The 14,061-nt window shown below is 35.0% G+C and overlaps 1 protein-coding gene across 1 annotated transcript in view; it reads left to right on the forward strand.

The window, feature by feature from the left end:
- The first annotated feature begins 3,077 nt into the window (after positions 1 to 3,077).
- LOC138340287 (uncharacterized) overlaps positions 3,078 to 14,061 on the forward strand; it is a 64,869-nt gene continuing 53,885 nt past the window's right edge. Inside the window, exons 1-2 of the mRNA XM_069292000.1 lie at positions 3,078 to 3,158; positions 5,820 to 5,977. Of these exons, the coding sequence (XP_069148101.1) occupies positions 3,078 to 3,158; positions 5,820 to 5,977 (239 nt within the window). The remainder of the gene's footprint in view (positions 3,159 to 5,819; positions 5,978 to 14,061) is intronic.

A 14,061-nucleotide genomic window follows, 5' to 3' on the forward strand; every position in this document is an offset into this window, starting at 1 on the left:
ATTAGAGTTATTAATATTATCACATCCCCTATAATACTCTTGAGGGCATGGAACGGGAGGTTCCCTCCGTATTTAACCATCCCAATGATTTTTTAGCTAATAATTGATCATGAGCATCAACCGGTGATGGATGTTCCGGGTTGTGATCATCATCGAGAATACACAAATTTTTCAATTCATTCTGCGCAGTGTACACTCTAGTGTGGGGTCGATTGAGAGTATTGGTTCTCCCTTACTTAAAGTACTTTGCATACACGAAAGATAGATCTTACAGAGTTAAAAACAAAAAGAAAAAGTAAAATCAGGAAAATGTTGTCTAAACTTTGGTGATAAGCTTAAAGTTAATCTAAAAGCAACTTTCCCCGGAAGCGGCGCCAAAATTTGATACGCTCAAATTTACTTCTCGAAAAAAGTAAAAACGGTCTTTTCAAGTAAAGAACCCAACTATTAGGTTGGGGTCGATCCTTCGAGGAAAATGATTTAGACTTAACTTTAACCTACAATTATTTTTATTTAGTCAAGTCCTTTCCAAGAAATAAGTAACAAAAAAGGGAATTTTAAGCAATAAATATAATTTGCTATATCTAAGTAAATAAGTTACAAGTTCAAGGATTTGATTTTTATCAAGTAATGAGAGTAACTAGGATTTAAGTGTTCCACACAAGTGTATAACTCGGTAATTCTAGGTATAACAATCCTTTCCAAGTATCTTTCATGGAAAGTGGTAACTTATGTATCCCAAATTCTTAGTCCTACAACTAGGAAATTTCACTCCGCACCTTCGTCCGGTTACGTGTGTATGCTTTACTAAACTTTACCTTAACTCATATTAAGCATTATAATCGATGTTTGTCTTAGTTGTTACTTTGCACCAACCAACACTATCTTATTAGATAGTCTATACAAAATTTACATTGATAATTATGTTCTTATTATCTACCTCCTTGGTCCAGTAATTAGCAATAGGGCAGGCACTCGTTAAAAAATTTCTAAACTAAAGAATTATTAATACATGCAAGAAACTATTCGAGAATTGTTATTTTAGCTAGGTTTTACGTTGTTATTTACCCATGGTTCCCACAACCCTAGTTATGGAGTTTATTTACCCATGTTAATAATCACACAGTTCATATTAATTAGATAAGAATTCATGCACTTACTTTAATGAGATTGAAGAAAATCAAGAAAATTACTTAAATTAATCAAAAACTTGCAACAAATGATTAAGGAAAATCAAGTAATTTCCCCAAAATCCCAAAATCCAATACTTAGAGCAATAAAACTAAGAAATATCCATGTGTCTAAAACCAATACTAGAAAAATAAACAAGAGTATAACCCCAAAAATGAGGTTTTACAAGGATTAAAAGGGAAATCCATGTGAGGAAAATCTGCCAAAAAACATGTCTCAGTCGACGATTAGAGCAACGGACCGTCAAGGTCCTCCGTTGTTCCATACATAACTTCCTTTTATAGTTTCTTTCTTCACCAACTTTCTGTTACCATCGACGGACATGGATGACGGTCTGTTGCATGCACAATGGTACGTCGGTGGCTTATGTTCTTCCATACTTCGAATCATTTGAAGATGGGTACTGGGGCTACTTTCTGTTAACATTGACAGATGTTCAGGATGGTCAGTCATGGCTATGATTGTCCGTTAAGAGCCTTTGTAACCCCACACTTAGTGAGAATTCCCCAACTTCCTTTAGCAGCCTTTTTCTTCGTACAATAGTAGCCACCTAGGGACCTTCGAGGTCATGACAGAGCATTGATGGCTCCATAGGTCTTCAGTTTTGTAATTTGCAGCACAATTCTCTCACGTTCTCCTTTGGGACAGATTTCCTGCAAACAAAGAGAAAACTATATTAAAACCAATACAAAAAGGACTTAGACACACACTATACTTATGGAAAAAGCATTGAAAGTATGGTAAAACCACGGAATATCAACCACCCTATCAATCCTAACACAAGGCATACTTAATAAGAATTAACCATGAGTTGAAATAAAGGATATGGATCACAAGACTTACCAAGTATCATTCCTAATTTATCATGAAGGTCTTACTATCAAACCTTAATTATATCCAATTAGTGTATAAAATCATAATAATTCAATTACCAACATAATAACAAGGATAAAAGAATCACTACATCAAAATTCAATACTAGTTCATAGGTTAAGATATTATACTTAGGTCAATTCACAACATACTTCATGGCCTAGATCACTTCTCAAGAACTAATATTAAAGGAATATAAATCACCCTAATTAATTAATGGTTAGAATTAAAACATCATCAAGTAGTAATTAAACCAATAACCAAGTCAATTGAATCAATACAATATATTTCATATCAAGATCATAACCTAGGGTTAAGTGGTAAGGGTCATCTTCCACAAACTAGGCAAATCCATCATGATATATCATAATTAAGTTTAATTACATGTTAATATATTCATAATATACAAAATTAATCTTAAAATATCAATTCATAAAATAATTTTTGAGATTTGATGAAACCCACTTGAAAACTTAACTTTTGAAATTAATTTGATGGAACCGTTTGAAAAAAGAGGTCTCAAAGGTGAAAAAGATCTCATAGATTACTAATTGATGAAGTTTGATGGTGAAACTTAAATCATTTCAGACCTTAAACCCTCCCCTAGCTTGGTATTCAATGGTGTTCTTCACTAGAAAGAGAAAGAAGAGAGAAGGAAGAGAGTTTTGTTTTGTGAATTGTGAGAGTTTAGATTAGTTTAGTTAGGTTATAACTTTATATAGGGGGTTAATTTACTTAATTAGAACTTACCTAACCCCTAATGAAACTTCTGAAATAAGTCAACTATTTAATTGAAATAAGTCAAAACGTTCAGTAACGCACAGGCCACACCGACGAGACCACGATCGACGGATCGTTGGTCAATCGACGACTACTGTTCCCTATGTGCTCAACATCCGTCCCTAAGATTCAGAGACTATTCAAAATGATCCTTTCAAGATTTTGGTTAATAGTCTATCGACGAGTGGTATAGAATCTTCATCGATGCACCAACGGCCCGTCTGTGACATCCAATGGTGACATTTCGCTTGACGGCTTTTGCCAACTCTTGTAAGGGTCCTCCTCAAGGGCCCTTGGTTGGTCCTTGGGGACTCGTACGTGGATGTTTTGATTATGAATCAAATTAAACACATGTTAGACATCTTGACACTAATTTTCATCATTTTACTACTTCTAAAAGCTAATCAAATAGGCTAAGGCACAATAGCACCTCATTGAACTAGTTTCCGAACGTCATGGATTTTCTTTGACGTTTTGGTGTCTCGATTTCCTAAATGAATTGTATTCATCAAAATTTACCTTAAAACAGTGTCTAAACTCTATGACACTTATGTTAGGCTCTAGAACACATCTTGAATTTTCGAAGTGTTACATATAGTACATTAGACTACCATTCAAAATCTTGACATCGAGATGATTTAAACATAAATGACCTTAAAACTAGATTTCACATATCATAAAAGATTGGTCTCAAATAATAACAAAAAAGCCAAGTAATAAGCCAAATAAGATAAAAAAAGGAAGAAACTTAAATTAATTTTGAATCAAAGCAACGAACAATAACTAGAGAGAAACCTTGACCGCACTTAGAGTATTTCACCAACATTAAACCACATTAAATATCCTGCCAAGAGAATAAATAACTCAAAAACAAGACACATTTTTATTTGATAAAGAAAACAAGAAAACAGTAATAATAATGTTACCTTTTCCGGGCAGCGAATTGGGACTAAAAACGCTAAACGGACAGTTACTTCAACACGACCACAAACACCATCAAAGAATAGCACACTCGAACAAAATATCGATCCCCATTGAGCTTGTAAGGAATGCGGCAGTGAACTAGAACAGAGGAACTGAACTAAAATCCGCAATCCTCTCTACCTACTTGAAGTGTTTAATATATATATATATATTACAATCTTCCCTATTTTTATGCAAACTTGTTGCTGGAATCCACAACCAAAAACAAAAATAAACTCTAACAAAATTACTTCCTCCCTTTTTACAGAACTCTTTTTATTTTCTTTTTGCCCCCTTTCCCCACGAAGAAATATGAGAGAAATAGGATCACTAATGTACTCTTTATATTGGAGACTACAATGCATGTATTATAAAGAAGACCCCAACTATATCTCCTAGTTCTTGAACTATGTTGCCCACATAGGATTAATAGCTAGTGGATCCACATAGTTGCTATGTTCATGTTTTGGTACTACCTTGGAAAGTAGTCCACCTTCTTTCGACGCAAGTTTCCATGACACCGGAATCCACATTAGCTCATGTGGTCTATGTCGGTTAGACTTGAAGGGAGTCTTAAGGGGTTTAACATAGTCTAGGTAGTGGTATGGGATTCTACCTAAACATTGCACTAGTTAGACTTTAAGGAAGTCTTAGGAGGATGTTCTTATGTATGAATATGTCTATGATGGTATATGATATGCATATGATGAACTTGCACATTGTTGATACTATATGTTGTTTGGTGTAACTTATGGATATGTGTTGGTCTATATTGTTTAAGTATGATGTTATGTACTCTTAAATGTTATCATATGTGAAATAGGATGTTAGTCATGATTCTTGTTGATTTACTTTATTGAGTAAGGTATGGGATTTTGCTTGGTCATTGCACTTGTTGACTTGATAGGGGTTCATGGGTAATTGTCTTTCTTTAGTTATGTTAAAATGCACTCTTATTCAGCTTGCTACTATTACAACTTGATGATTGAATTACTTGGTTATGTATTCACTATATGTTATGCATGTTGACTTCACTAGACTTGATGTTGTTGTTCTTGTGATGTACATGCCTATGACCTAATGAACATGTCCTATTGGTTGGTATAGTCGAGTTGAATGTTCATAAAGGTTTTCAAGAAAATTGTGTACTTAATGAAATGTCCATTATTCATGTTTTCAAAGTATGTGTGCATATGGTTTCATACATAGTACATATGGTGTACTAACCCATTTCTTCCTTTTCCACAACATTTTAGGTTCCGGTAATTGAAGGGATTTGGGAGACGACATTGAATAAGACTTGGATTTCTTGATCATCCAAGTAGGGTAGCTCCTCACTTTCCGAGGATGTTGCCACTATCAAGCCATGATGTTGTTTTTTGTATTAATACTATTATGTTTATTTCCTTTTCATTTGGATATTAAATGTTGTATAACCTATATGTGGTGTTGTTTCATTGATGTATGGGATACGATAATTTGATATACTCTTATTAGATGGTTATGAGATGAGACGACTAATTTTAAACTATGTTATCTTTTATGTACTTATGCGCAATAAAAGAAGAAGACTAAGTAATCATCCTATATGAAGAGCCTATGTATACTTGATACATATAGTCTATGTGTACGTAGAGTTCTATGTAAACCTCTGAGTAGAAGTAGTGAAATGTTTTAAATTTTACACTAAATTTGACCTAAGAATGTAATGATGTAAGGTAAGAGTCTAGTCTTAGTCCTCAAAGAGGATGAAGACGTCGGTTACATCTAAGGGGTATTCCCGCATGTGACAAACTTCGAATCAGATCCATGTGGTTAAATATATTTGAGTAAATGTCACTCTCAACCATGTATATATAAGTTTGTATTCATAATTGTGAAGAACACAAAACTTATGAATAGGAATCTATGATATGCTTAGGAAACTCTCACTTTCTTGGAAGTCCAATATCGCACCTTTACAGTGTTCACTCTATGTGATTTTGCATGTAATACTCTTATTGTGATTATAGGCAAAGAATACTCGAAGAAATGCAACACGAAGACTAGAAGAAGAGATTGTCAATGCGGAAGTTCCTCCCCGTGGTGATCAAGTTCCTCCTCTTGAGGAAGATGTGAATGATGACCAAGATCCGGCCAATCCTCCTCCTTTGACTGATGAGAACATAAGGTTAGCTCTCTTCCAAATGGCCCAAGCTATTACTAACCAAGAACAAGGCTCCTCTACTCAAGACCAAGCTAATGACGGCCCAAGCTAATCGGGAGGTTGTACCTGAGCTCATCAACAAGTTTCTACCATGGGCTCCCATCTAAGGGATTTCACTAGGATGAATCCTCCTACTTTTTATGGGTCTAATGTTGAAGAAGACCCCCAACATTTTATTGATGAAATCTACAAGATCCTCTATGCTATGGGGTTGTCTACTAGTAAGCACGAATTAGCCACTTATAAACATAAAGATGTGTCTCAAGCACAGTACATCCAATGGAGGGATAACAGGACTTTAAGAGGTGGACCCATAACTTGGAAAGTGTTTAAGAAGGCTTTTCTCGATCGATTCTTTCCTAGGGAGAAGAGGGAAGCTAAAGTGTGCAAAGTTCATCAACCTTCGCCAAGGAGGTATGAGTGTGCTTCAATAGTCCTTGACATTCACTAAATTGTAAAAATATGCTCCTTCTTTGGTTTCTGATCCTAGGGATGAAATAAGTCATTTTGTGATGGGGGTTTCCGATGATTTGCAAGAGGAGTGTCATTCGTCTATTCTATATGAAAATATGAACATTTCTTGTTTGATGGTTAATGCTAAACATGTATAGGAAGCAAGGGCTAAGAGAAAGAGTAAAGATTCCATGAGGGCATGATCTTTTGATGGTGGTTCTTCAAAGGGAAGTCTTCATATACAAGACAAGCCTAGGTTTAATAAGAGGGATTCTAATCAAGTTTCCAAGTTCCCTATGGCTAGGGATGAGGTGTTTAATCCTAAGTCTAATGGAAGGGATACTAGTTAACCAACCAGGAAGCCAACTTGTGGAAAGTGTGGCAAGAAGCACTATGGTGATTGTCTTAAGGGAACGGATGATTGTTTTGGTTGTGGTAAAAGTGGGCACAAGGTTATGGGTTGCCCTAATGTGAGGAGTTAAGACCAGATTAGTGGTAAATCTCAAGCAAGTGGTTCAATGAGGCTCAGAAGAAGAACCGCTTCTATGCTCTCCGCTATACGGGTGAGCAAGAGACTTCTCCCGACATGGTGACTGGTATATTGAAAGTCTTCTCTATTGATATATATGCCTTACTTGATCCTGGTTCTACCTTATCATTTGTTACTTCTATAAAATCTAAAAAGTTTTACATTTTACCCGATATCTTGCAAGAACATTTTGTAACATCTACCCGGTAGGTGAATCGATTGTTGCAAAAAGGGTGTAAATAAATTGTCCTATAATGATGCCCAATGGGGTTTATTATGTTGAACTAGTAGAAATTGATAAATTTTATTTTGATATCATTTTCGGTATGGATTGGTTGCATGCTTGCTTTGCCTCTATAGATTGTAGAACGAGGGTGGTGAAGTTTAACTTTACAAAGGAGCCCATTTTAGAGTGGAAGGGGAGAAACTATATCCCTAGAGTCCGTATCATGTATCGTTTGAAAGCATGAAAAATTATCTCTAAAGGGTTTTTATATCATATAGTAAGAGTCCAAGATTTAGACTCTAAAATTTCTACCATTGAGTCAGTCCCCGTAGTGAGGGAATTTTTAAAGGTATTTTCTAATGACCTTCCTGGTATTCCTCTCGAACGGGAAATTGATTTTGGTATAGACTCGTTACCAGATACAAATCCCATTTCAATTCCTCCTTACTGGATGGCTACTGACGAATTGAAAAAGTTTAAGGCTCAACTCAAGGATATACTAGACAAAGGCTTCATTAGACCTAGTATTTCTTGATAGGGTGCTCCAGTTTTGTTTGTAAAGAAGAATGATGGACCCCTTAGAATGTGCATTGATTATCACAAACTTCATAAATTCACTATTAACAATAAGTATCCTCTCTCTCGGATTGACAACTTGTTTAACCAATTCCAAGGGGCAAGCTACTTTTTGAAGAGCGACTTGAGGTTGGGGTATCACCAACTTAGGGTGAGAGGTGAGGATATACCAAAAATGGTATTTCGGACTAGATATGGTCACTATGAATTCTTAGTAGTTCCTTTGGTCTCACAAATTCCCTGGCGGCATTTGTAGATCTCATGGATAGGGTTTTTCGATGTTACCTAGATTCATTTTTCATTTTCTTCATTAACGACATCTTGCTATATTTGAAAAATGAGTGTGATCAAATGATCCATTTGAGCGTGGTGTTGCAAGTGCATAAGGAGAATCAATTAGTTTCCAAGTATAGCAAATGTGATTTTTGGTTAAGGTCGGTGGCATTTCTTGGTCATGTCATCTCTAGTGACGCAGTTGAGGTTGATCCAAAAAAAAACCGAGGCTATGAAAAATTGGCCTAGAGCATTCACTCCAACCAACATTAGGAGTTTCTTGGGTCTAGCGGGTTATTATTAGACGTTTGTGGATGTTTTTACGTCCATTGTATCTCTCTTGAATACTTTGACCCAAAAGAGTATGAAATTTGAGTGGCCGGAGGCATGTGAGAGAAGCTTCTAAATACTGATAGATAGGCTTATTTCCCCTTTGTTGTTGACATTACTGGAGGGTACAATTGGTTTCATTGTGAGTTGTGATGAATCCCGAGTGGGTTTAGGGTATGTAGTTATGCAACATGGGAAGGAGGTAGCCTATGCTTCTACGCAACTTAAGGTTCATAAGAGAAACTACCCAACTCATGATCTTGAATTAGCGACCTGGGTATTTTCATATAAAAATATGGAGGCATTACTTTGATGGTGTCCATGTTCATGTATATACCGACCATAAGAGTCTCCAATTTGTGTTTACTCAAAAGAAGTTGAATCTCCGACAAAGAAATTGGTTAGATTTGTTAAAAGATTATGACATGAGTGTTCTCTATCACCCCGGCAAGGCAATGTGGTTGCGGATACTCTAAGTCAGTTATCCATGGGTAGTGTGTCTCATATAGGTAAAGTCAATAAATACCCAGTTGAAGTTGTTCATAGGTTGTCTAGATTGGGTGTGAGGTTTGAAGATTCTCCGATTAGTGGTTTTATGCTCTATTATAACTCTGAGTCACTTTGCTAGTTGAGGTGAAGTCCAAACAACACCTTTATCAATCATTGATGGAGTTGAAGAAATCGGTTCTTGGTAAGCTTAATGAGTGGTTCTCCTTAAGGGAGGATGGTGTCTTGAGGTATCAAGGAAGGTTGTGTGTTTCTAATGTAGATGGCTTGAGCAAACTAATCCTTGAGGAAGCCAATGGGTCCAGTTACTCTATTCATCTGAGTCGACAAAAATGTACCATGACTTTAGGGAAGTATTTTTGTGGGAAGGTTTGAAAAAAGATATAGCGGAATTTGTTGCTAAGTGTCCAAATTGCCAACAAGTGAAAGCCGAACATCATAAGTGCGGTGGCTTACTACAAGAAATCCATGTTTTTACTTGGAAGTGGAAAGACATTAATAGAGGATTTGAGAATACCATTTCTTCTAGGGTATATACTCGGGTACCCAAATTGATGATTGGGTTTTCCTAAAGGTCTCACCTATGAATGTTCCAAAGATGAATGTTCCTAAAGGGGAGATAATATAAAACCTCGTCTCTTAAAATGAAGAAAGATCATAGTTTTCAAAAAACTGATGCCCGTACGAGCTGAACCCTACACATACCAAAGGTGGGGTTCAACTGTTATGGCCCAAATATTTATAGTATATAATCCCACCCAAGGTTGACGAGTAAAGTATGTGGTTGGACTTATAAACCGTAGGTGAGGGTCAGCATCCACTTAGAGGGAAATTGTTGTTGAGTCGACTTCAAACGGTCATAACTTTTAGAATAAAAGCAATTAGGTGGACCTTGACCAACAAAATTATAGATAATTAAATCATCTTTCCAACATCACCGAGTTTGCTAAAGTACCATCTAGAAATTATTCTCATTTTAATGAAGCCATGTCGGGGCAGACTTGACCAATGATCCCGACCTATGGTCGGTAGGTTAATAAACGGTCCGTAGGTACCTCCGTGGATTTCCATCATTTTCTTTTAATTTAAGGTCATTAAGGTATTTTTTTCCTATGCATTGGAGCCTTTAAACTACGTCTTTTAATGCCTAAACTATGTTGTTTTACTCCGTCTAAGTATAATAACTTAGTCAAACTTGCCCAGAATCCTCATTCTCCAAAATCATCAAAACATAGAACAAAAGAAAGGGAAACCTCGACCAAACTTGTCAATGCAAAAGCTTTTCTTCAATTCCATCCCATAAGTGAAAGGATTTCTCCTTAAATATAGTCACCGAGTATGTGGGATTTCACTAGTGGGTTCCTTTCATCCACTAGGTCCCTTAAATTAAGTCAGATTTTTTTATTATCTATATCTATCTTAGACCTAGGGTATCTAAAACCTTAGATATTGGCTGTGATTTACTTGTTATAGTATTCTTAATCAGATTATCACATTTTCTTGAAATCGTTTCTTAGTTCCTTGCATGAAACTCAATAACCTAGTTGTGTAAGTTCTCTTAGTTCATGAATTACACTTAGTAGGTCAGTTAAACAGATATATATACGCGAGTTTTGAATGTTTCATTTTTAGTAACTTAATATTGCATTCTCAAATTCGCATGTCATATTATTAAGCTACCAGTATTTCAGTTATGTTGTGTCATGCACATTTCCAGTTAGGAGTAAGCTTAGCATCAAGTTGGACTAGGGTTCAACGTACTCTCATAGTCCTAGAATTGTATGCCTTGTACGTTTATTAGTACAATCTTTTGGGCATCAGATTTAATGATCACTCTAGTTATGCCTTTATACCCCTAGCAAGGTATATTGGGCCCTCTCGTTGAGGCGTATACATCAAACTCTAGATTAAGCTCATGTGGTTTTATGTCGATGAATAGTAGTTCCCACAGTCAGACTCTAGTACATTTGACTAAGTTTTCAGTTATACTTCAGTATTCAGCCTCAACATATTAAATTCATGATTGATACTTGGCTATTGCATTTACCTTAGTTTTTAGTTATATTTTAGTTACAGTGTTTACGTTAAGAATATGTTATTGCTTAATTAAATTTGTTCAACTTTTATTCCTTGTACAATTATTATCTATATCTTGCATGCTCATTACATTTTAAGTACTTATGCATACTCTTTGTACATCCAACATGATGTAGGTTAAGGGGTATTCAACATCCAGATCACGCATAGATTGATTCTCAATCTGCATTCAGCAGCTTCAGTGGTGAATTTTCATACTTCAAAGACAATAGACATGTCTTTCATATTTAGTCTTTTATTTCAGTTTTAAGTTTTACTAAAGTTAGTTTGGTGATGTTCCAGTAACTCTAGTCTGTAAATGTTTTCCGGACCTTTTATTAGATTTAGGTTTAGATTTGAGTGAGTGTTGATATCGATGAAATCTTAGTAGTTTTATATATGTTCATATCAGTATTGGGTATTGGCTATCTTTCACTTATCTCTTGTTTTAGCTTCCGCATAGTATCTCATATTCAGTTATTATTAGTATGGTTGATATATGTCTGACACAAGGTTATCTTGCGGTCACTCGTGATTCTAGGTATCGCGGTACATCAATGGGGTAGCCTTGGAGCATGACAGGTTTGATCAAATAGGCTTGAAAAAACATGCATAACAATTTAATGTTATGACTTTTTAATATATGTGATGGTGCAAGTATAATGTAGGTGTGACCTGTAGATTAGAAAATGATGATGACTAAGTAGATAAAAGAGATCCTTAAGAGTTAGGATGTAGAAGTGAACCCAATGTAATATGCGGTTGCATAATATTCTATAATTATTTAGAGTTATGTATTTTAGTTAGTATGTTTGAGTATATAAATGTTGAATGAAATATTTAGAAATATGCCTCATTCTATATTTATTTAGAGGGATAAGAACTTAGAGGTGTGATGTCAATAAAATAGCAAGAAAGATTATATCATGAGGTGGTAGGTTAACTTGTTATGTTTTCTAGTAAAAGTTTAAGTTATATGATCATGAGTATAGAAGTTAGAACAGATTTAGAGTAGTATCTTTAAAAGGAATATCCTATAATAAAGCTACTATATGTCTCGATAAGTTAAGTATCCATCTTTATATTATTAAATATTTAAGTGGATATAGAATGGGCCCACAAACATAAAGTTTCAGCCTTGATCTAAGAAGGAGATGATAAGGAGAATGTAACATCCCGAAAAAATTACATGTCTAATGAAGAGCCCAGTAAGTCTGTAAGAATGCATATTGGGGATACATAGGCATTCCAATGTCCAATATTGAGAAATATTGGGCATAGCATAGAAAATTGTCTAAGGGGGTATTACCAAGTTTCTACAAAATACCCAAATAAGAAAAATATTGGGCATATTAGAAAATATTGGCTTAAAGGGTGTTAGACAATTTTTCTAAGTATTAATAAGCTTGTTTAGGAAATGTATCTGCAATGAAGACCCTAAGCTAAAAAAATTTATATCATCCAACTCATAAAAAGTATAAGGCATCCAAGTATCAAGCCTAGATACCATGGCACATGATTAATTAAAATGATCATGTAGATAAAGAAGTGCCCAAGGACAGAGTGAGGATCGATGGGAAATAAGTACAAATTCTCAAATGAACCATATATAATAGTTATTTAGTAAAGTACAACCAACCCTGTAAAACATGTGAAGAAGTGGCCAAAAGAGGGGACCACCCTAACTGGATCCAATTAGGGTAGTTAAGGAGAAAAACGTGCACAAGGGAGCAATCCATGTGGGGACTAACTTCCTACATAATTATAGGTACTAACAAATTGTCCTAACTAGCTAACTAACCTAGGACTAACCGAAATGGATCAACTAGTGCACCCGACAACCTAGGACTAAACTGGGTTAACACTAACCTAGTACTAGTATAAGAGGCAACCTACTACCTAACCTAGGATGGTCTAAAGAGTTAGTTAAGGTCCTAAAAACCTAGGGATACTTTAGTAATTACCCTAGGCTACTTAATTAATTAATTTAGAATCTTAAATAATTTATTTAGAGGGTAAAAACCGAAATCACAAAGCAATTTCCAGATTTCGGTTAAAACAAGAAAAAGACAACCTAGTACATAACCAAGGATATCTCAATGGATTGATTATGATCCTAACGACTTCAAGTTACTTTATTAATTACATTAGGTCGCCTAAATAATGAAATTATTAATTTAATTAATTAGCTTAAATGGTCAAAACGAAATCCTTACACTAACCCAGTATAATTCAAGAAACTTCCTAATACTTAACCTAGGATAGTCCAAAAGGTTTAATTATTTTTCCAATGATTTAGGGGTACTTCTGTAATTACCCTAGGTCTCTTAATTAATTAAATTATCCATTTAATTAATTAATTTAAAGGGGAAAAACGAAATTCTTAGGGAATATTTCAGATTATACTAAGTGTTGTGTTTCCTATTTCTAGTCAATCTAGGAGGGGCTTTTTAGTAATTAATTAATTAATTTATTTAAATATATAATTAATCCTTAAGTGAATGATTCAATATCAGTTCCTAAACCTAAAAATCACGATCAATCACTCAAAGAACACAACGCTAAAACAAACAAAAGAAAGAGGCAGAAAGTTCATAGACGTTCTAGGCGATCTCAAGGTTTCATCAAGTTTTCGTTCAAGGTGGTCTTCGTAGATTAATTTATTCTTAAGGTATGGGTTTCTCTCCTGGACTTATTTATCCACAAGAACTTTCTTTTGAAAGATTCAAATATCTTGATAACTAGGGTTGTTCCCGTATTCTCATCAAACTCCCTTGTCCCTAGTATCCTTTTCGATTCAATGATGAATAGGTTAGAGACCATGTTTTTGGTATTTGGTTCTGGCATTTCTTAACATGTAGTGTTCTTGAATTATGAATATCAAATGAACCTATGAACTTGTAGTCATCTAAAGTTAATATTATCATGTAAATTAACAACCAATGATATGCTTAGTTACGTCCGTGATGTGTTACGTGACTTTTGTGTTTTGGCCGAATGTTGCCTTGTTGTTATTGTTATGTTATGAAGATTCTAAGTTTATCAAATATTAAAAGACATAAACTAAGATTGTCTTAA

The sequence above is a fragment of the Solanum lycopersicum genome, chromosome 12, assembly GCF_036512215.1.
Source record: "Solanum lycopersicum chromosome 12, SLM_r2.1".
In the NCBI taxonomy this organism is placed as follows: Eukaryota; Viridiplantae; Streptophyta; class Magnoliopsida; order Solanales; family Solanaceae; genus Solanum; species Solanum lycopersicum.